Source organism: Phocoena sinus, chromosome 3 (assembly GCF_008692025.1).
Source record: "Phocoena sinus isolate mPhoSin1 chromosome 3, mPhoSin1.pri, whole genome shotgun sequence".
NCBI classification, from domain to species: domain Eukaryota; kingdom Metazoa; phylum Chordata; class Mammalia; order Artiodactyla; family Phocoenidae; genus Phocoena; species Phocoena sinus.
In genome coordinates, this window is record NC_045765.1 from 157346557 (window position 1) to 157370092 (window position 23536).

The 23536-nt window shown below is 34.2% G+C and overlaps 1 protein-coding gene across 1 annotated transcript in view; it reads left to right on the forward strand.

The window, feature by feature from the left end:
• Positions 1 to 23536, forward strand: part of CDH18 (cadherin 18) — a 498063-nt gene that overhangs the window by 148909 nt on the left and 325618 nt on the right. The window contains exon 2 of the mRNA XM_032629158.1: positions 5857 to 6340. Coding sequence (XP_032485049.1) covers positions 6113 to 6340 — 228 coding nt within the window. The 5' untranslated portion in view covers positions 5857 to 6112. The remainder of the gene's footprint in view (positions 1 to 5856; positions 6341 to 23536) is intronic.

Consider the following 23536-nt stretch of genomic DNA (forward strand, 5'->3'; position numbering starts at 1 on the left):
ACAATATGAAAGGTACTTCACAAACCAATACAGTAAATGGAAAATACATAAGACACAGTGTGAGAACACTAAAAAATCTGACACAAAGAAAAATTAAATAGCACCTATATAAAAAGTTAAAATGGTGGTCTGCAAAAGTAAGAAAAAATTAGATAAATGTTATAGTAATTCACAGAAGCAAGCAGTCACATTGAACTATGTTATCCAAACTTTCAAGTGAAGAATTTGAGATTTTATCTTACCGTGAAGCTAATAAGTTAGGTTGCCATAGTTTTATAGATGCTGGCAGAACACACAAAACTCTGGATCAAAGGCTTTATTATCCACAACACAGCAGGCAGTGTGAGTTTCCCTTGCCCCTCACATGCCATGGGGGGGAAAGGAAGCAGCCAGGTACATGCCATACATATAGTGTATTTGGATCACAGCTAAAGAACCCTGATTTTTGAATCCCCTGTCTTATAAAGGGTCTGCTAGCACACCTCTCCAACATTTTTCCTAGAAAAATACATTATCTTTATAATCCAGTCAGAAAACAAATCTACCCACTTCCCCCAAAGGAGAGGGAAGTATCTCTTTTTTCCAAGTCTGTTTGATATACAGACATCCTTGAAAAGATAGTATGAAACAAAGCTGTCAGTGCCTCTTGCTCAGAAAATGTGCAGAAACACAAAAGACCCGAAGAAAATTGTCTCCCAAAATAGAGGAGTCTTTGTAAAGAAACACCCTTTAGTCCAGGCCTCAGAGGATAGGTTTTACTAAATGGAGTTTGGAGAATAAGGCTTTTAAGGCAAGCAAAGTTGAATGAGCCATGTCAGGAAGCAATGCCTACAAGTACACATGTAGTGTTGTTTTTTTGTTTTGTTTTTTGTTGTTGTTGGTTTTAACATCTTTATTGGAGTATAATTGCACATGTAGTGGTTTTATCACCATCTCTGTGAAACTATATTTCCAACAGAAAAACATTATGTAAAAGTTACTGCTTCTTGTTTTATATATGTTGTTATTTAGATATTTCATTATATTTTAAAGAGAGCCACATTTTCAAATAATATAAAACATTTTACCTTTAAATACATATGTTTTAAATATATAATATGTTTTAAGTGAATGCAATTGATTATGTGCAAATCTTGGGGCTATGAGAATATCCTAAAATGGTCAGATTGAAATCAAAAATATTGATTTGAGAGCCAACCTGGAAATAAAACTTGCAACAAATTTAGGTGAAGCCCTCTGCAGTTTCATGTGATTTATGAGTGTTTGCATTTTGACTGTAAGCAAGAGCTGTTTAATCCAGTTGGCACCTATGGAGAAGAGTAAAATGAATTATTAATCAGATAAAATATCAATTCAGGAAGAATAAAACACTAATGGAAAAAATAGTAAAATTGAGAATAGAGAACAGGAAGGTAAAACCAAAATTTAGAAGCCAGTATCATTGGAAATTGAATAAGAACTAGACTTAGAACAAAAGAATGGTACTGATATTATTTACCATTGGATCTGAAAATGATGGAAACCATAGTCCCAGGGTCAGATATATACCTGAGAATGCATCTTGCCAGCAATAGCTATTGTGCCTGTAAACACCAACCTAAAGGATAACTTAAAGTTTTAGAACACAACATCCTGAAGGTAGGTAGTAAGTACACACATACATACATACAAACACACATGCATACATACACAGATAGATAATAGTAAATTTACTTTTATTAAACTGAAAAAAAGCTTTTGTTCAGTATTTGTAACTTTTTCTTTATATATGTACCCCAGAATTCAAATATAATATAAATTTTCTTATATTTAAATCTGCCTGGCAGTATGATGGATTTTAATAATTTACCATGGAAAAGTTAAGTTACATCATTTTCAAGATGTATCACCCTCTTATGAAGAACAGCCTTCTCATCCAGTAGATTTACAGGTTTGACATTTGGGAAGACCCCCTTCTGTGCACTGGGCATCATACTACCATTAACACGTATTTCTCCACACAAGATGTCCTTATATATCTACAATGAAAACATTCCAAAAATATGAACTTTCTATCATACTTTATCTTCTTTTGACATTTTCTACTTTAGCTAAGTTTGCTCTATGCAAAGTCAGGTCAATTCCAACCAGTAATATTTAATGCTAAAGTTTAGAAGTCAGTAGCAATTATAATCCTAGGCTTTTTGAACTTGTGAAATAGTATCTTACATAACCCCACACATATGGAGAATGGAAAGACACATTCATAAAATGAAGCTGACAGAGTATTTTTTACAAAGAAATTTTCAAAACAAGAAAAAGAGCAAAGAAATCTTTTTAAAAAAAGCAAACAGAAGGCATTCTCTAGGCTTCTTTGGATTCCCAGTTTTATAAATTAAGAATGAATTGGAAAGAAAATCCAGTCAAAGGCCCAAGTTACAAGCAATACATTTGGAGTGAATATGACAATATTTTCCTTTGAGAATGGTGCTTACTCAGAGCCCTTTGAAGGAATGACTATACTTATAAGCTATAAATGGCTGATCATTGAATCTTGGGTGATGTTCACATAAGTCAGCATAAGAAAAGTCTTAAGTGATACACAGTTTCTAAATCATAAATTCAAAGAATTAACTGAACATGCTTAAAGATAATCCAATAAAAATTTTTATTCATAAATGAGAGATGTGAAGCTCAGAGAATAAAATGCTCATAAACTGATATTTTCTACAGAATGAGCATTTGAGGTCATGTCTCTTAACTCAGTACAGTGTCATTAATTCTACTACAGAAGAGGAAGTAGTTACAAAAGCAAGAGGACTAGTATCGGAAGCAGCATTGAATCACTACAATTAGGTACTGCAACGGGGAGAGAGGTCTGCATTACACATTAGTGCAGGTAATGCATTATTCGGAAAGAACTTTGTGTTTAGAGTACTATGGGAGTAATGCTTTTTATAAGAGAACATTTTCATTTTCAAACAGCAAAAGCCAACTTTGGCCAAGGAAAGCAACAAATCAATTTATTGGAAGAATATTATGTAGCCGTCACAATTGGTGAGAGGCCTTAAAAATCAGGTTTGGCAAGAAGTAGGAACAAACAGAAGTTAGGCAGTAAGAAACAATGTCAGGTACTTGCCACTGAAACTGCAAGTCCAAAGTGACCCTTAATTCATGCAGCTGCCACTGAACTCTGTCCATCGTGGCTGCTGAGCTCACCAGGGCTACATCTGGGTCTTAAGACCTTTACCGCTGCTGTGAAAAATGTCTCATTTTTGCCTACATCCATCCATCATCTGCTCCAGGGTATGGGACCCTGTAATTAATATGCATATATTATTGGTGCAAGTTCTAACTAAAAGGTTAGAAGAAGGAAGTATCTGGTCCCTAGGTGTTATGCTTATGTCTCTGTTTATCAGAATTCATATATTGGAGTGTTCCAGGAAAGCAGGAAGGATGTTTGAAGGCTGCATGCTGCTTAGTTTAAAAAAAAAAGGAAAATGGCTGTATCATATTTTTATTATGTTATTCTCAACCAGTGGTTTATTTTATTATTATTTGCATCTTAATTCTAACCTATACAGGGATGGATTTCTTGAAATAGAGCAGACGATTTTCACATTTGGATTTCTGTCCTTTCATTATGTAGTATATCAAATTGCTTTCAAAAGTACAGTAGTGATGTTTACATTTGCTCTTTTGTTCCACAGAGCCTTACTTACCACTTCTCATAATTGTCATAATAGAGATTCATAAACATATAATGCATAGGTAGATTAAAATGCATTTATGTATTTTGGGGATGCTATTCAAAATCATTTTTGTAAAGAAAACACTCATTCTACATATCTGTAATGCATTACAAAAGCCACTTTCTTTACCTTCTACTCATGAATTATGCTTTGTTAAATAACTTGGCATAAAGGGCAAAGATGTTAATTTCATTTAAAAATCACACCAAATGGTGTGAAAGTATTAAGAAAACAACACCTTTTATATATTAATCAGCTTGATTTCTAGGAAGAAAGGCTAGTTAAAGTCTCTTTTTTGAGATCTGTGACTTGAAAATTAAGAAACTTTTGATAAATTGAAAATAAAACTTTAAAAAGAACCAGATAGTTTATTAAGTGAAATGGAACAAATAGTAAAATCAATTATTCATCACAAATGAGAAAATTGAGACTCAAAATTAGATGTTTCACATAAGTGTATATTGTAAATAAATTGTCAAAAAAAAGAGAAAGCCTCTGTTTTCTGACTTTCTTTCCATTGCTCTTACAATGTTGGAGCTAAAATGGTATTGCTCTTTTTTTATATGTTAGAAAAGTTTTTGAGTCATTTTAATTTAAATCAATCAATAATGTATCTTTGTCCTTAAAAAATATTATACATTTTAATTTATATTTGCCAGCTGACTAAAATAAAATCCCAGTTCAAATCCAGTATAATTCTTACACAATTGGTGAGGTAAGTATTATTATTAACCCTAATTTATGGGGAGAGATACTGATAGAGAAAACCACCTTGCTCTGGGTCTTGTGATAGTTTTTTTTCATCCCCTACTTAGTTTTCTCAATTGAATAGAAGAATTATACTATGACTGATTATATTCAGTTTTTAAAATCATTTACATTTTCATGTCAACCACCTTGCAGTTCATTTAGATCTATATTTCCATTTGTGCTGATTGGCAAGGGTGAATTTTATGGAGTGAGAAAGTGATTCATCTAATGTTTTTTTATTAGATGGGATAGCTATAATCTTGAGTCATTATATTTTTTTATAAACACATGTTGAAATATGCATATATAAAAATACAGCAAAACATGCTACACAGTTTTATGTGTTTTCAATAAGCTAATAATCTTTGTCAAGCTTTTCTCTCCCAAACCCTGTCTTTTGTCTTCCAGAAATGTTTCTCAAGTTTTACTTTATTGTCCAGTTGTACTAAAACCTAAGTCCAAGTCCTCAGCATTCCTTATTTGAAAATCAAAATATTTTCCCCTCTGTTCTTTTTGCCACCATCCTTTTCTTCCTTATACCTCTCTTGGCATAGCTGCTAGAATTTTGTGTAGTGTCATTCCCAAGCTTGAATCACTGTCTTGCCTGGAGGTAAAGACCACGTCCTAGAGCATCATCTGCAGGCCTACTAAAACCCATGCAACCTATGATTCAGTTGTTAATATTACTCATGTTCAATTGTGCCAGTCTTATCCCCAAGCGTGGAGTAACTTTCAGTGACGTACGTTTTTTTCAGCCATCTTCTTTCTTCTATTTTACTTACTAAACAATTTCAGTACATACTTGATTGCTGTGATGGTTTGTGAAAACTTTTCAACCCTAGGGAGTATTTTGTTGAAATTGTGTGAGTCATATGTAGTAGAAAATCGATGTACAGAATGTGCAGTAAGTTGTATCACATCTAACAAAAGCAAAATAAACACAAAAACAAATAAAAAATTTGCACTTAGAGTGAAGTCCCTAATAGATCAGGTAATGTAAGAGATCATACTAACTCAGGTCTGGGCACATACTCATGGTCAATGTTTGAGCATTGTAACACTCCCTAGGGCTTCATTTTTGTTGTTTCTATGGATATATTATTTGAAATTATATATATATATATTTATATATATTCAATTATATATACATATATAATTGAGAATTAAAAATACAAATATGTATGTCCCTGTAAAAATGCAGCGTGCAGGCTTATGCCTGGCTATGTGTATGTACGCTTGTGTTTATTTCCAAAAGAACTTGCATGTGTTCTTTTCCTATCATCATCACCCTGCAAAACAGTATAATTTGCATTCAGAGCAAATACTTAAAACTGCCATGTTTTGTAATGTATATACTTTTCTCTCTTTTGATTAGGTAGAAAATGGTTGCCCCTGTTCACCAATTGTGAAGACTTAGGATAACACAACTACAGCTTTGATTCTCCAAGTGTTTCAGGATGTAAATGTAGTCTGACCTTTCCCTGCTGGACAGTTAAATCATGGACACACTAAACAATTTAATTTGGACTGTCCTTCCAAAAGATGCTTTGGCTTCTCTCTCGAATGCTCACTAAGCATTTGTAGCTGACAAGGAAAAGGAAGAAAACTGTGAACTGGAAAGTTATCTTACAATGAAAATTACGAGCACATCTTGCATCTGTCCAGTCCTCGTGTGTCTCTGTTTTGTGCAGAGATGTTATGGAACTGCTCAACACAGCTCCATCAAGGGGACCAGAAACCAAACCAAACACATCGAAGGTGAAACCGAAGTCCACCACCGTCCCAAAAGAGGATGGGTTTGGAATCAGTTCTTTGTTTTAGAAGAACATATGGGACCAGATCCACAATATGTTGGAAAAGTAAGTTTTTCTTTATTGGTTTGTTTTATCCTCTCCTGGGAAATTGGGAAGTGGGATGAGGGTGGAGTTGCAGTTGTATTTGAAGAGACATGGAACTTTAAGTGAATTATGTTATAGAATGCTATTTCTTATTCTAAACATTTTAAAATAATAATTATAACAAATGAACTTCACCAATCTTGACACATCTCCCTAAACATCGGTCCATACAGACTAGACTGAATGTTCTTTACCAGCATATTACTCTTTCTGTTCTCTCATGTAAAATGGAGACACTTAATTAAACACACAATTCAGTAATTTTGTCTTTATTACCATGAAGATATATTAGAATTCACCGTGGCATTTATTGGTATGTTGATACTTACAATTTTTTAAATCTATTGCTATTGCACATGAGGCTAAAAAGAAGACACTATATACGACATCTAATATATTTCTGCTAATTGTTACAGAGACGGCATTTGAATTTAAGTCAGCCTTTAAAAACACATGGATATGTTTCCAATCCCCCAAATTAATTTCCATACAAATATCGATATATTTAAATATAGATTAAATATAAACTGGGTGTACAGGTTTTGTTAAAATTCCAAAAGAATGAAGTTGACAAAATGATCAGTAACTTCAGACCAACTTCCCTTTCTCTCAGAAATGCAGACAAGACAATTTAATGGCTTGTCAAACCCTTTAGGAAATTGTGTGCTCAGTAATAAGGGACAGTTTAAACACGTGTCAAGGTTCCAGGGTAAAGAATAGAGTGGAAGTAGAGAGACCTTCTGATAGATTACTGACTGTTGGAAGCAGCCACACTTAGGTTTGTTCAGTAACTATGGGAGAAGCAGCAGTCACAGCAGTAGAATCTTTATGACTGCAGGCTCAGTGACTTCTGCCTCCCTGCTTGACTATTTATTTTCACTTTAGCACTGTTAGTACTAAAAAAAAAAAAAAAAAAATTACTCCATCCAAGCCACAGCACTTCCCTAATGTGTAGGCAGTACAGGAGCACAAGCCATCTGTTCTGCCCCTCTTCCAACATGGACTGGGTTGCAGCTATATCTTCCATACAAGGCAGGAGCTATGGAGTCAGAATGTGAAACACAAAAAAAAGATCTGGAACAATTCTATCATTTTCTTATATGCATATTAAAACAAGAAGGAAAACCCCTCATATTCATCCTGTGCTTTTTTCCTACAGACTGTCCCATGAAGTAAATGTAGACAAATGTACTAAAGTAAAAACATAATATATTGAATTACTATAAAGTTATTTTTGTTATGAACTTCAAAATCCTTTTTCTATAATCCTCTCATTCTTTGAGAAGGAGGGAGAAAAAAAGGAACAGAAAAATGTTTCCTTTGTAGAGTACCAAAAGGAGACAATACATATTATTAAAAAAAATTTATGCATATTTATTGTCACTTTAACTAAAAAATGGAAACAAAATTTGCTAGAAAAGTTTAGGGAAAGATCAGATAGCTTCTCATTTTTGGTGGGTCACCTAGTTTGAGTGAAAAATGAAACCTCAATCAGTAGATTAGTTGCAAACAGTCTTTCTGGGCTTGGGTGCCAATGAGCATATGGTTGAGAGCTTGTTAGCCATCAGGAGGTGGTGAGGGCTGTGAATCTGTTCCTTTGTGGAGGTTTTGCGGAAATCAGTATCTATTCTGTTGTAGTATTAACAGACAAATTTAAAGGCTCACACCCAAAGGTGTGGCTCTCCTATTCCCTATCTGACCTGGGGCCCCTCACTCATTCATAATCTTTCTACTCAATATTCATCTGCCTTTATGAGCAATTCTAACTTGATTGTGTGGATTCATTGCCCTCTCCATAACCGCCTACATACGTACAAACACATGTACATACATATACATATCCATACATATATATGTACATACACACCTGTGACAGTTCAAAAAACCCTGCAAAGTTCAACAATCCACATGTACTTATAATAACCTCCTGTTCCATTATTTTTTTTCGAGAAAAGATTTTATATTTCACACTTATAAATACATTCATAATGAACGAGAGCCATATCTTTTCAAAGTGTTCGTGAATAGAAGATAGAATCATTACAGTTACTATAAGCATGAGAGGGGAGTACCTCCAAAGAACTGAAAAGTATCTCCTTGGCTTCCTTCTGTCACTGAAATTCCAGCAGGAATTTTGTCAACAGAAACAAAACAATAATCATATAATACAAAATAATAATCATACAATATAAAATAATAATCATACAATAATCCAATGCAATATTTGTTATTAAAATAATATACTTTCTACATGCATTATATAAGTTTGTTTCCAGTCATCCTTGAGCTCTGGATAGTAATTTTGTGTATCTATAGTTATATTTCACATTATAAAACAACATCTGAAACTTTTGATAAGAGCTCAAGCCAAACTGTTTTGATACTTACCAATTTCTTTTATGTTGTTTATAATAATTTTCTTTGACTTTTCTTAGTGATTGGGTTTATTATGAAGGAATTAATTTTGTTGACATTGGTCAATATGCATTATTCACTGCTAAGAGATTTTTTTTTTTCATGAGGCTAAGGCCATGAACATTTGGTAATTTTAATGGTACGTAGTATAACTATATATACATGTATAATACATACACCATCTCACCATTAAAGTATATATATAATTATACATATATACAGATAAATATAATTGACAATCCATAATTTTTTTTCAGACTGTAAAGGCCATGAGAAATCAAATACCAAAACTAGTGTATGAATGTATCTCACGGATTTAACCTCATGGACTTATTAAACATCTTTTTAAATACTTGAAAGATTAGAGTGAGGAAGCTATAAGTAATAAGTAAGTCCTTTCTTTTTGGAAAGAAAGGACTTTTGTTTGCAAGTAAGTCCTTCTTGGAAAAAATTATGGTAATGTCATTATAGCTTTACAACAAAAATGTTCTCTCTTTTCCAAAAATTATGTAAAAACTAATATAGACCATTTAATCTGTTTTTATTTTCAAAATTGAACAGAGCTGAATGAATTCCATTATAAGAACATAATTTTGTATAAAATATCACACACATCCTAAAGTGCAGGCTATGTATCACACCTAGCATTAGAGTAGACTCATTGCCTTCATGAGATAGTAATGATTAGTGAGTAAAGAGCTGAGTTTGAATTAAGGCTTCTCTGCTTATTGTCTGTATTACAACTAGCAAGTCTTAATTCCCTGAATTTCTGTTTCCTTACATGTAACACTGAGAAATACTGTTTGACACTTCTGTTACTAATTCAAGTGTGTTATAAAGTTTGGTTTATAGTTTAGATTATGGGTTAGTTAAACCACAGCCTGTGTGCAAATTCATCTAGTTGCATGTGCTGGTATTGCTTGCATACTAAAAAAAATTAACTATTGAAAAAATTTAAGCAATAATATTTTGTGATACATGGAAATGAAATGAAATCCAAATTCAGTTTCTGTAAATAATGTTTTGTTGGAATACAGCCAGACTTACATTTACGTATTGTATATGGCTGTTTTCAATCTACAATGGTAGAATTAGGTAGTGACAAGAGAAATTAAGGTCCACAAAGTCTAAAATATTTACAGAAAATATTTGGAAACCCTCTTTAAGATATCTACCTCACCTAGTAGACTATGAATGCTTTGAAAGCAGGTTCTGGGGCTACTTCATCTTCATTTGCACAGAATCTACCTCAGTGCCTATTGTAATGATCAAATGTGGTAATTCACTAGAAAGGGCTCCATAAACTATAGCCTTTTGTAGTCATGTTAATGGTTGTGATAATTATATGAAATTATTGAGACAAAAATCTCTGTTTATAAACTCTCTGTTGTTAATCTCTGTTTATTAACTTGGTGTTTTTTTTTTTTTACTGTTGTTTTGTCGCATTACATGCAGTAGTGTAATGAATGTCCTTTTACACACATCATTTAGCGTACATATAAGTGTATCTGTGGGAGAGATTTCCAGAGTGGGATTCTCATTTAAAAATAAATAAATCTTTAATTCTGGTAGATGTTACCAGATCCTCCTCCATAGTGGTGGTGTATTTTGCACCTCTTTGATGTATGAGAATAAATATTCCTCTACAGCAGTGCCAACAGATGGGATTGTAAAACTTGGAATTTTACAAATATTATAGGTGAAAAATTGCATCTCTGTGTACTTTCAATTTACATTTCTCTTATTATGAGTAAAATTGATCACGTTTTCATTGTTGAAGGGATATGAATATTCCTTTTTTTACTAACTGATGCTTCAGGCCCTTTTGTTAGTCTTTTTAACTTATACGTGTTGATATTTACATAATAGATGAAATAATGCTTTGCCAGTGATATTACCAATAATTTTTTCACAGTTGCCGTTTGCCTTTTGACTTTGTTTATAATTTTTGCTTTATAGAAATGTATTATTTTAATTTGCTCATTCTTAGCATTCCTTTGACTGAAACTATATTTTTGAATTCCTCTGAAATTTGAGGATTTTGGTGTTCAGAATTAGTGACAGTAGATTAAAAATGCATTCTTCAGGTCTTAGTATTTACAGTTTATTACATATACTAGAAAATATTACTTAATGAATAAAAAAGATGGTGTAAAAGTGGAATTGCTTACTTTAGAGATCAGAAATTATAATTTAAAATACACATGATTTCTTATTTTTGGACACTAGTTATTGGCTGTATTGCATATATGTTTCATATTTACCAGTAGAATATATCCTAGTGTGCAGGTTGTAACTGCAAAGTATATTGACTCTTACTGGAACATGCTAGGAATATTTAAATATGTGTAACTATTAGAATTTAACTAAGGACATACGTTGGAAATAATGTCTTTTAACACACAAGTGCTGGAAATGAGCTTCATATATTTCAAGTGATAATTGCTTGTGATTAGCTAGGTGTTCTTCTCCATAAATACATATTATTTTCATTTTAAAAACATTGTAGATGACTTCTTTAACCAAGAATTCTTGTATCAGAAATAAAGGAAACTCTGTGTTTACTTCAGTATATCTTTAAGTGGATATTACCCACATTGCATTATTTAGTAATTAAAGAGGATAGAATAAAAAAATCATAAACCAGAGGTAAGTCACCAAAAACTGTGTTCCTACTTAGTAGCATGTTTTAGGCTAAGTTATCTAATCTATTAGCAGTGTTACATTAGGGTTTAGGCTATATTGACATTAAAAATATATTTGACAATAAAAGTTAATAAGAACTTAGATTTTTTTCAGGATAAATGAATTATAGTCTCCGTCTTCACTTCCCTTCATTTATGGTGTATGTTCTTATAACTGTTAGAATTTTTTTCTAGATATAAACTGTAACATGGAGAAGATATTGCTTACATCTATGAAGAATTTAGTTATTAAAATTCTACCTCGCACTCCCCTCTTTACCCATGTCCTACATGTGTGAGTAGCTAAGTGTAGACTCTAGGCAATTATTCCCAATTTGCTTTATTAAAACAACAGCAACAACAAGCATATAGAGGGTAAGAAAGGAATTCTAGCAGTATAAAGGAACTAAGAAAACATCTTGCCAAATTCCTCAAGTAATAGAAGACAATGATGCTCGAAACAGTTAAGTGATCTCTTCATGGGAAGGGGAATTAGTTATGACAGTGCCAAAGAACAAATTGTAAGATACCTGATTCTTTAATGAAAGTCAGTTTCTAGTATATAGTGCATGAAATTCTCCTCTCATCATCACTATTATTGCCATTAGTTTATATTGTTTTCTTTCTTTAAAAGAGCACCTTCAAATCTCTTTTAATATGAAGTACTACTGTAGCTTCAAATTAAATAAATGATTTTGAGGTTGAAGAGAGAATAAATCATGTATGAAGGAATGGGAAGGCTCAGGCTTTTCAGAAAAAGAAAAGATAGCTTTAATGTCATCATGAACTCTGAATTAAAAATTAAACACACAGCAAGAAAAGGTCCCAATTGTCATCTGATAGTGTAAAGACAATAATTTTACGAATATTTTTACCATAACTTGTTTGAAATGGAAAATGTCCTGTATCAAAACATGACATTTGAATTTTACACAAGTGACAATGTGATGACATGATGTCATGTGAAATTAATTCATGGCATACAGTTCCATTATGGATATAGACATTTCTCAATAGTCTTCATGGAAATTTAACTCTTTAGATCCAGTCCTAAAAGAAATTGGGTGCATAAAAGAGAAATTTGATTTTGCATATACTTCATTTAATTTCTAGTGATATAGAACCTATTTTTCTTTTTAAGAAATCAGATTTCACTGTTTAGTTTTACTTTTAGAGAAGAGTGACATTCTATCTGAACTGTTTAAAAATGTTGAAATTAATAGCATTAACACTCATTATATATAGTGTTTCTCAATGCTACGCCAGAAAAATTTTAAACATCATCAATACAAAGCAATACCTATTGTAGGCACAATGTAGGCATTTATTCACCTCGTGAACTTTTTATCACTATGCAAATGCACCCACCTGAGTCTGTGTGTGTATATGTGGGCTTGAGTGTTATCAATGGTGCTAAACCAGAGGTGACTTTAACCCCTGGGGGTGTTTGGCAATGTCTGGATGCACTTTTCGCCCCTGATAAATTGTCTGTTCGTTTCATTTGCATAATCACTACGTTTACAGCTCCTTAAAGGGTTCAGGAAAATGTCATAATGTATTTTCAAATCAGAATAAAATATGAAAATGAATATAGCTGTCTATGTTAGTCTTGCTCATTTTCTGTCTGTATTTCTATCAGTTGATGAGAAGTGGGAGTTGACGTTCCCAACTCTATCAGCTTTTGTTTCATGTATTTTTGAAGCTCTCTTGTGCATCCATATTGAGAATGTAATGTCTTCCTGATGGTCCTTTTATCATTATTTTTGTCTCTTGTACTTTGCTTTGCTACAAAGTCTATTTTGTCAGATACTAAGATAACCACTAGTTTTTATTTTTTAAATAATATTTCCATGCTATATCTTTTCCATTCTTTTATGTTCAACATCTACCTATGTCATTTAATTTGAATTGAGTGGTTTTTTTTGTTTCGTTTTTGTTGTTTTTTTTTTGCGGTGCATGGGCCTCTCACTGCTGTGGCCTCTCCTGCTGCAGAGCACAGGCTCCGGACGCGCAGGTTCAAAGGCCACGGCTCACAGGCCCAGCCACTCTGCGGCATGTGCGATCTTCCCGGACTGGGGCACGAACACGTGTCCCCTGCATCGGCAGGCAGGCTCTCAACCAGTGCGCCACCAGGGAAGCCCTGAATTGAGTGTTTTTGTAAACAGCATATATTTGGATTTTGTTCCATTGTTCAGTCTGCTTTCTCTATATTATCATTATTATATTTAAGACATTTTCATCTAAGGTAATTATTGATATGTTAATCAATAGCAGTTCAGTTTTCTTATACATTTCCTATTTGTTTTCTCTGCTTCTCATTTGTCTGTTTCTTTTTACATGCGACTATGTGGGTTCCATGAACATTATTTAGGAATCTGTCAATTTATTTGTAGTGATTTTTTGTTTTGTTTTGTTTTGTTTTGTTTTTTGTGGTATGCGGGCCTCTCACTGCTGTGGCCTCTCTGGTTGCAGAGCACAGGCTCCGGACACGCAGGCTCAGTGACCATGGCTCAAGGGCCCAGCCACTCCGTGGCAAGTGGGATCTTCCTGGACCGGGGCATGAACTTGTGTCCCCTGCATCGGCAGGCGGACTCTCAACCACTGCACCACCAGGAAAACCCTGTAGTGTTTTTGTGTGTATCTCTTTGTATAGTTTTTACTGTGGTTGATCTAATTGTTACTATATATATATATATATATATATATATATATATATATATATATATATAAAATATGTGGCTTATGAGAGTCTACTAATGTCAACATTTTACCATTTTGAGTGAATGCAGAAACCTCATTTTCATTTTGGTCCCTTTATTTTCCTTACTTTAAAATATTATATTCTTGGATATCAGATGATGTTATAATTTTTGTTTCAATATGTAAATATGATTTTAAAAATTCAGAAGGAGAGGAGAAACCTATTGTATTTATTTGTATTTCTCTTTATTTTTCCTTATTACTCTGCCTTCCTGATGCTTCACAATTACTTAATCTGTTATTTCCTTTCTGTTTGAAAAATTTCTTTAGCCAATCTATAAGAATAGGTCTAATGTCAACAGATTCTTTTCTTTTTCCTTCATCTGAGAATGTTTTTACTTCCCTTCATTCTTGAAGGATATTTCTGCAACATAGAATTCATAGTTGACTGTGTTTTCTTTCAAACTTTCAAAATAGTGTACCACTTCCTTCTAGTCTCCCTTATTTTATAGGAGAAATCCACTGTCATTTGAATTGTTTTTTCTCTCAATGTAATGCATCATTTCTCTCTGGCTGCTTCTAACACTTTATCTTTCATTTCAGAAGATTAATTATAATAAATCATAGTGTGGATTTCTTTGCCTTTAACTTGTTTGGGTTTTTTTCAGCTTCTTGGATCTGCTGGGTGTGTTTTAACCAAATCTGGGAAGTTTTCAGTCATTATTTCTTCATAATCCTTCCAGCTTCAGTTCTTACACCTCTCCTCTTAGAATTGTAATAATATATTTATTAAATCTTTGGGTCCCTGAGCCTTGGTTTATTGGGTCCTGAGGCTCAGTTTATTTTTTATTTTCCAGACTATTTTCTCTCTATTTTTCAGACTGGGTGGGTTTCATTCTGTCCTCAGGTGAATTGATTCTATCCACTGTCATCTCCACTATTATGCCTATACAGTGATTTGTTTTTTTCTGTTTCTACAAATTCCATTTGGCCATTTTTAATAACTTCTCTTTCTTTGCTGAGATTATCTATTTTTCTTCTTTTTAATTTGTTTCAAGATAATTTGTTATTGAAGATTTTTATAAAAGCTACTTTAAAATCCTTGTCAGATAATTCCAACAATTGCTTCATCTTGGTGTTGGCAACAGTTGATTGTCTTTCATTATTCAGGTTGTGATTTTCTTGGTTCTTGGTATAATGGGTGAGTTTTTATTATTTCCTAGACATTTTCTCCTATAATTATAGGAGACTCTGAATTCTGTTTAAATGTTCTATTTTAACAAGCAGCCACCCAGTTTAAGTTTAGCATGTGGATCTTGGGTTACTTTTATGGACTGTGGTTCAAATGGCAGTAAATATTCAGTGCCTTTGTGGTAATGTTTTGGTCTGCTTGGTTTATCTAAAGTCACTGGAGTCCCCCATTATCCCAAATGGTGCTCTTGCAAGGGCCAAATGAGTTTTCCCAAGGCCAGTCTGCTAAGTGTCTCTTGGTAGTGGAGTGGTGTGGTGGAATTCCCCTACCAGTGACCTTCAGTTTCTTTTGCGTCCTTGGACAGGGATGGAGAATATTGCGACCATGAAGTCAAAGATGTTTCTGAGGCCAGATCAGCTAGTATTGGGTCTCTCCAGCAACTCTACCCTCTGTCTCAGTAGCTCTTGGTAGAAAAGGGGGAGTCTCACATTTTATGAGGAAGCAGAGTGCTTCCACTAGCTATTCTTGATGGGGCTCCCAAGCAATCCCCCTTATCGGTGTTGTCTGCTTACCTGATGTGGTCAGAGGGAATTCTGTTTGATCCAGGGAAGAAATGAGCCTACTCAGGTAGCTTCTTTTCTCAGGGCTGGGAGTCACGGAGAACCAGGTCTGGATGGCTTCCCGTGCTGCTGTCCTGTTCTTCCAGACCTAGGGTTACAGACAAGATCTCCTTCTTTCCACCTTTCAGATTCCCTGATGATTGTCCCCAGTGCCATTTTCAGGGTCTATAATTGTGCTTATGAGGAAGGAATGGGAAAATTGGGTCTACACCATCTTTTCTGAACTAGAAGTCTAACACATCTTTTATACATTGAATTACCTTATTTACCAGTGTGAATACCCTATTATCAATTTATCTTGTTCTATCAGTGTGTTTCATGCATGCTTTTTTTAACAGTAAATGCCATTAACATATGCTATTAAATCTGGTTTAATTATAGTGAGTCCTATTTCATAACGTAATGCTATTTACAGCACTATTTCAAACAAAACCGAGTCCATCGGGCTGTGGCTGAATCTTGGTAATTCCATTTGGATTTTGAGAAAGAATAGTTTGTTCCTTTATACATAAATATTCAAATGTTTTTCAAGAAGATACATGTTTGAATCTGGATCACTTTTCCAGTTGTAGCGTCCGGGAACTAATTTAAGACAGGGAATAATTTATTACCAAACTTATCATTTCCTATTTAGGTGATGGCTTTCCATGTATGCAGAGGTATGGCTAGTCCTTCTCCCAAAACCTGTATTGCAATGAAGCTTTACCTTCTTCCAGAATACATCCAAGCCAGAGCTGGTTTATCAAGGCTTCTTCTATAACCCTCTCCCTCAGACTGTATCCCGACGCTCAAGAATACAGCACCAAGACCTTGTTTTTTTTTTTTTTTTTTTTTTTTTAAACATCTTTATTGGGGTATAATTGCTTTACAATGGTGTGTTAGTTTCTGCTTTATAACAAAGTGAATCAGCTATACATATACATATGTTCCCATGTGTCTTCCTTCTTGCGTCTCCCTCCCTCCCACTCTCCCCCTCTCACCCTTCCAGGCTGTCACAAAGCACCGAGCTAATATCCCTGTGCCTTGCGGCTGCTTCTCCCCAGCTATCTACCTTACTACGTTTGTTAGTGTGTACATGTCCATGACTCTCTCTCGCCCTGTCAAAACTCACCCTTCCCCCTCCCCATATCCTCAAGTCCGTTCTCCAGTAGGTCTGCATCTTTATTCCTGTCTTACCCCTAGGTTCTTCATGACATTTTTTTCCCTTAAATTCCATATATATGTGTTAGCATACGGTATTTGTCTTTTTCTTTCTGACTTACTTCACTCTGTATGACAGACTCTAGGTCTATCTATCTCATTACAAATAGCTCAATTTCATTTCTTTTTAAGGCTGAGTAATATTCCATTGTGTATATGTGCCACATCTTCTTTATCCATTCATCCGATGATGGGCGCTTAGGTTGTTTCCATCTCCGGGCTATTGTAAATAGAGCTGCAATGAACATTTTGGTACATGACTCTTTTTGAATTTTGGTTTTCTCAGGGTATATGCCCAGTAGTGGGATTGCTGGGTCATATGGTAATTCTATTTGTAGTTTTTTAAGGAACCTCCATACTGTTCTCCATAGTGTCTGAACCAATTCACATTCCCACCAGCAGTGCAAGAGTGTCCCCTTTTCTCCACACCCTCTCCAGCATTTATTGTTTATAGATTTTTTGATGATGGCCATTCTGACTGGTGTGAGATGATATCTCATTGTAGTTTTGATTTGCATTTCTCTAATGATTAATGATGTTGAGCATTCTTTCATGTGTTTGTTGGCATTCTGTATATCTTCTTTGGAGAAATGTCTATTTAGGTCTTCTGCCCATTTTTGGATTGGGTTGTTTGTTTTTTTGTTATTGAGCTGCATGAGCTGCTTGTAAATTTTGGAGATTAATCCTTTGTCAGTTGCTTCATTTGCAAATGTTTTCTCCCATTCTGAGGGTTGTCTTTTGGTCTTGGTTATGGTTTCCTTTGCTGTGCAAAAGCTTTGAAGTTTCATTAGGTCCCATTTGTTTATTTTTGTTTTTATTTCCATTACTCTAGGAGGTGGGTCAGAAAGGATTGCTGTGATTTATGCAAGACCTTGTTTTTATCTGTTTTCCTCACCCTCTCTTTTCTAAGGCTAAATTACAGACAGATTATGTCTGCTCTCTTGTCCTCCTAACCTAAACTTTCACTCATAAAATTCTTTTTTTTCCTGTTGCTGATACCAGAAAAATCCACAATGAATGTAACAGGGTAAAAGCAGCTAAGATTTTATTCTAGGATTGTTCTAAGTCAACCATGCTTCTATTTTTCCCCATTGGGCCTGGTTTATACTTGGTTTACACACTGCTTTCCCAAAATAAAATACAGGGAACATTTGATGGTAAATTTTATGATCACCTTAGCTCTGGGGCAGTAAATCGTCATTTTTGATACAGTCCCAATTATATTAGCTAAATGACTTAAAACACCCCTAACACATTACACCCAGTTACATAAAACTCATTTAATAATTTACTTACGTTACATATTTTGAAATTAGTACAATGTCAGTAACCAGTGACTAGTTTAGAGTAGGTTCAAGGTAGGTAACAAGTTCAATCTATTTACCACAAATAACAGCCACAGGTCGCTATTTGAATGCTGACTACTTTATCCAAGTTATGTGGTTTGTCTGTAGAAGAAACCAGCAAAATATGAGTGGGAATGTAGGTGAAAAAATATAGAATCATGGGATTTTCTTTCGTAGCAAATGGAGCAATAGCAGTAGTTGTTGCAGAAGTACAGTATTATTTAGTGATTGCTCAAGCCAGACTCTAGGAAAATCAAATGGTTTCATTGTTCTGAATGCCATGCTATAAAGTTTCTCAAAACAACAGGGAAATAAAATGCAAGAATCAGGCTTATAATCTGATATATTCAAGAGTGCCTCTGTGCATAGATGTCTAGATGTCTTTCTCTTGAAGGAGAAGTAAAATTTCTACTATAACTGGTTCATCTTTATGAAAGTGTAAAAATGATTTGTTCACATAAAGTATAGCTTTTGCATGTTACATATAAGTCTATATGATAATGTCTGTTGTCATAATTTTTTGTAGATATATAACAAGTAAAGTTGTACTTTATTGTGCACTTGTGCCCCAGCTTGCTTCTCTCAGTGAAGTGACAATACTTCTAAAAAGCCTGTGACAGAGACTTCCCTGGTGGTCCAGTCGTAAAGACTCTGTGCTTCCACTGCAAGGGGCATGGGTTTGATCCCTGGTGGGAGAACTAAGATCCTGCATGCTGTGTGGCCAGAAATGAAAAATAAATAAATAAACAAACACAATAAATAAACAAATAAATGGTGCATTGCATTTATAAAGAAATAAATAAATTAAAAGCCTGTGACAGAAAACTATCTTTAGGTCCCATTGACTAAATTTAGAAACCAAATAATGCCTGACATATTACTGGTTACCTGTCATATGTGGTTAAAAAGAAATATATACATTTAAATTCCTTAATGTTCCTGTAAAAGTAGTCTGAAGTAGAACACCACGAAATGAAGTGATGGAACAAGGGCTGTGGAAAAGTTGGAAATGTCTTGCTGAATTTTTCAGAGTATTGACTGCTTCAGCAGCGGTAAATGAATAAGTAAATCTATTTCTTTTCCTCCTGTTTCTGTCACATTTCTGGTGAGAATCTGATTCACATTCAGAGTTTGAAATGGAAAATAAAAATAGAGCACTGTTTGGCTTCTGCTGTGTCAGATAATTACTTTCAAAATCTGTAACTGGAAGCCGGTTGAGATAGGAACTGTGTTTTTGTTCCTGTGAAACAGAAATTCTGTCATGTGCAGCTACAGGATTTGACTGATACCTCTGGAAGTTACCTCTCTACCGAGTGAGACTGAGTGACTAGCTTATCCAGTTACAAGTGATGGGAAAGCTGTTATAGGAAAGATAATTCCAAAAAGTTAATGTGTTTTCACATAATATAGATATTATTTGTTCAGTACATTTCTTATTTTGAATATAAAGAACAATGCATACAACTTTTATTAAGGGAAATATTTTTCTTTCTGCCACTATTAAATATATGTTGAACATTACATATGTGTGTATGTATGCATGTATACACATGTATATTTTTAAAGGTGCAGGAATATCATTAGGCTCACACATCCTCTGTCTGTGCCCAGGGTTTTGTGCCTGGCATTTTGTACATGTTCATTTTTTTGTGTTTTTTTTTTTCATATTCAAAATCTTTATCTTTGTAATTATTAACTACATAATAAATTAGATTATATTTTACATACTGCTTTGTAACCTAATTCTTTTTTCAGTCAATGCTTTCTATCTTTTTTTAACACCTTTATTGTATTATAATTGCTTTACAATGGTGTATCAGTTTCTGCTTTATAACAAAGTGAATCAGTTATACATATACATATGTTCCCATATCTCCTTCCCTCTTGCGTCTCCCTCCCTCCCACACTCCCTATCCCACCCCTCTAGGTGGTCACAAAGCACCAAGCTGAGCTGATCTCCCTGTGCTATGCGGCTGCTTCCCACTAGCTATCTATTTTATGTTTGGTAGTTTATATATGTTCATGCCACTCTCTCGCTTTGTCACAGCTTACTCTTCCCCCTCCCCGTGTCCTCAAGTCCATTCTCAACATGGCGGGAATAAAGACATGTTCATGTATTTTGTCACACACAGTGCACCCTCATTTTCAAATGAGGAAACTGTTGACAATATAGACATTGATATATTTCTAACTGAAACCTCTCTTCTGTGCATCAGACTCCTATAGGTAACATACATTTAATACATATGTTTGGAGGCTTTGCTGGCACCTCAAAAATTAACCGGTACAAAATTGAGCTCTAAGCCTCTTTCCTCCCATTGGCTTGTCTGTGGTTTCCCTGCAGAGTCCTCTTTTCAAAAATTACACCTCCATCTGCTCAAGTGTTGAAGCAAGACACCTGAGAATCATTCTTGACACCCCTTTCACGCTCACCTCTCCCTCAACCCAGTCTGTTAATGAGTCCTGTCAGCTCCTCATATAAAATGTAGCTCATGTCTGTCTGGTTCTCCTCGTTCCACCTCTCTCCTCCCTAATTTATTTTGCCATCATCTCTCACCTTAAACACCGCAGTAGCTTCTTAATTGGTACCCACTTCTCTTTCTGGCACCGTCTAAACTCCTCCCAATCCGGCTGCCAGATTGATCCTTTATAAACAGAAATCTGGTCTCATAATTCTGGGGTTTAAAATCCTTCTGTGACATCTAAGTGGATTTAGATTAAATTCCAAATCTGTAATGCAGGCTGAATGGCATTGTCTGGCCTCTGGGTGCATTCCCATCCTCGTCTATTGCTACTCCTTCTTCTAGTTCTCTCAGCTATACTTGCTTATTATATCCTCTCATAGCAACTTCTATTGTTCCTTTATAGAACTTAGAAAATTAGAATTCTTTAATTTTAATTATCTGTGTATTAACAGCTGGCTTCATCATTAGATTCCAAACTCCTTAAGTGTAGGTACAATATGTCTTTTGTTTACCACGTACCTCTGGGTGGTCAGCAGATAGCCAAGCATTGGCATATAGTAGATAATCCATAATCATTGAATAAAGGAAAGCTGAAGGAAATACAATTTTAGAAATTACACACAGAGTAAAAGGAAGAACTAGAATTGAAACATAGGCGTCCTGGTTTCCATTGTTTCACCTCTTGTAGCATAGTGACTAGAAAAGTTTAAGATTAGATCTTGAAAAATTAGGGATTTTAGGAAGAAAGTAAAGAAGATTCAAAGCCTAACAGGGGTATTTTGATCAGATATTCAGCCCACGAAAAACCTGGAATATGGTTGAAACCCAAAATCGTGCAATATGCTTGGTGACGTTGACATTTATGGTACGGTGTATATGTTACACGTATAGAAGAATCATAATAATAATGGTAATTATATATAATTCTGTCAAGTGCTTTTATCTGCATCTGCTGAGATGATCATGTGATTTTTCTCCTTCATTCTGTTAATGAGGTGCATCACATTGATTGATTTGCATATATTGAAACATCCTTGCATCCCAAACTCTTTTTATGAAGCCAGTATCAACCTGATACCAATACCAGAGGGACATCACAAGCGGATAAAATTACAGTCCAATATTCCTGATGAACATGGATGCAAAATTCCTCAGCAAATTATTAGCAACTTAATTCAATAGTACATTAAAAGGATCGCAAAACATGAGTAACATCTTTCTGATTACAGTAAAAAAAAATATGAGAGCCACTATTAAGAATCTGAAAATTGATAAATAGGCAAAAGACGACACAATATGAACTTCTTCCAAATGAACATATGGGAAAATTTCAGAAAAAGCTTATACTGAGCTGGCTTTTTCCCATTCCTTCAACTGTGGAATTTATTGCCTTAGAATTGGTGTTTTCCAGTAGTACTGGTTTCAGAGTTCTATGTATGGTTGTAAAGTAGCAACATTAGTAAAAATAATAAGCAGTAATAGTAATTACAAACATTTACATATAATATATATGTCTATATACAAATGTATTATACAATTGCATATATTCTATATATATTTCATGTTATATGTATACCTCTGTATATATAATATATCCATTATACAACATATATTAACACATGTATATTCAGTATATGCATATATTATATATGATTTCTTTATATATATAAGATATATATAAGATTTCTTATATATAATTTCTTTAAAGATTTTAAACATTTCTCACAGATTTTAAAAGAAATACAGTGTAACCCAAGTTTGTCTTCTCTCCCTCTCCTTCTATTAGCTATTTTTGGTACTCATGCTCTTTTGAAAAGCATTTAAAAAATATATACGCTGAACAGTTTTTATAGTGTTTTGCATATAAGAAGCAGCAAAGTTGTTTTCATTTCTTTTTTTAATTGCCCTTGGTTCTTTGCTTTCTAATTGCCTACTGAGTTGACAACTTTCTAACTGATGTCTTAATTGACTACAGAGTAGCATAAATGAACTGGAATTATAAATGTATTACTAATAATCACTACAATTATAGTGTCTAATATTTTTTAAGTAATTGTTAATGCTACACATTATTCCAAATGTATGTATCAACTCATATTTACCTCATTGCAACACTGTAAGGGAGATAGTACTATTGTTTTCACTTTGGAGACAAAATAATTGGAAGGCAATGAATTAAATACCTTGCCCAAGATCATATCATCAGCGGTTGGAATAGTCAGCATTTGCAGATGTGGTCTGGCTGCAGAGTTCTGAGAGATTAATATTTGTAAAGGCAATTATTTTATAACAATTAGGGGGGACAAACTATCATTTTAATGTTAGTACAGTCCAGACTATTCCTTCAGATGCCTGAGCTCACTCAGAATACAGGGAGGTGAGGTGGAGAAGATACCACACATGGTTCAGATATAGGTGGCCCTTACCCTTGGAGGCACATTGATTGACACTCTCACAGCTAGTCCCTATCATTAAGGGAAAGCAGTCAAAAAGCAGCTAAAACCCCTGTTTGGGGGAACTGGAGAGAAAGACCAT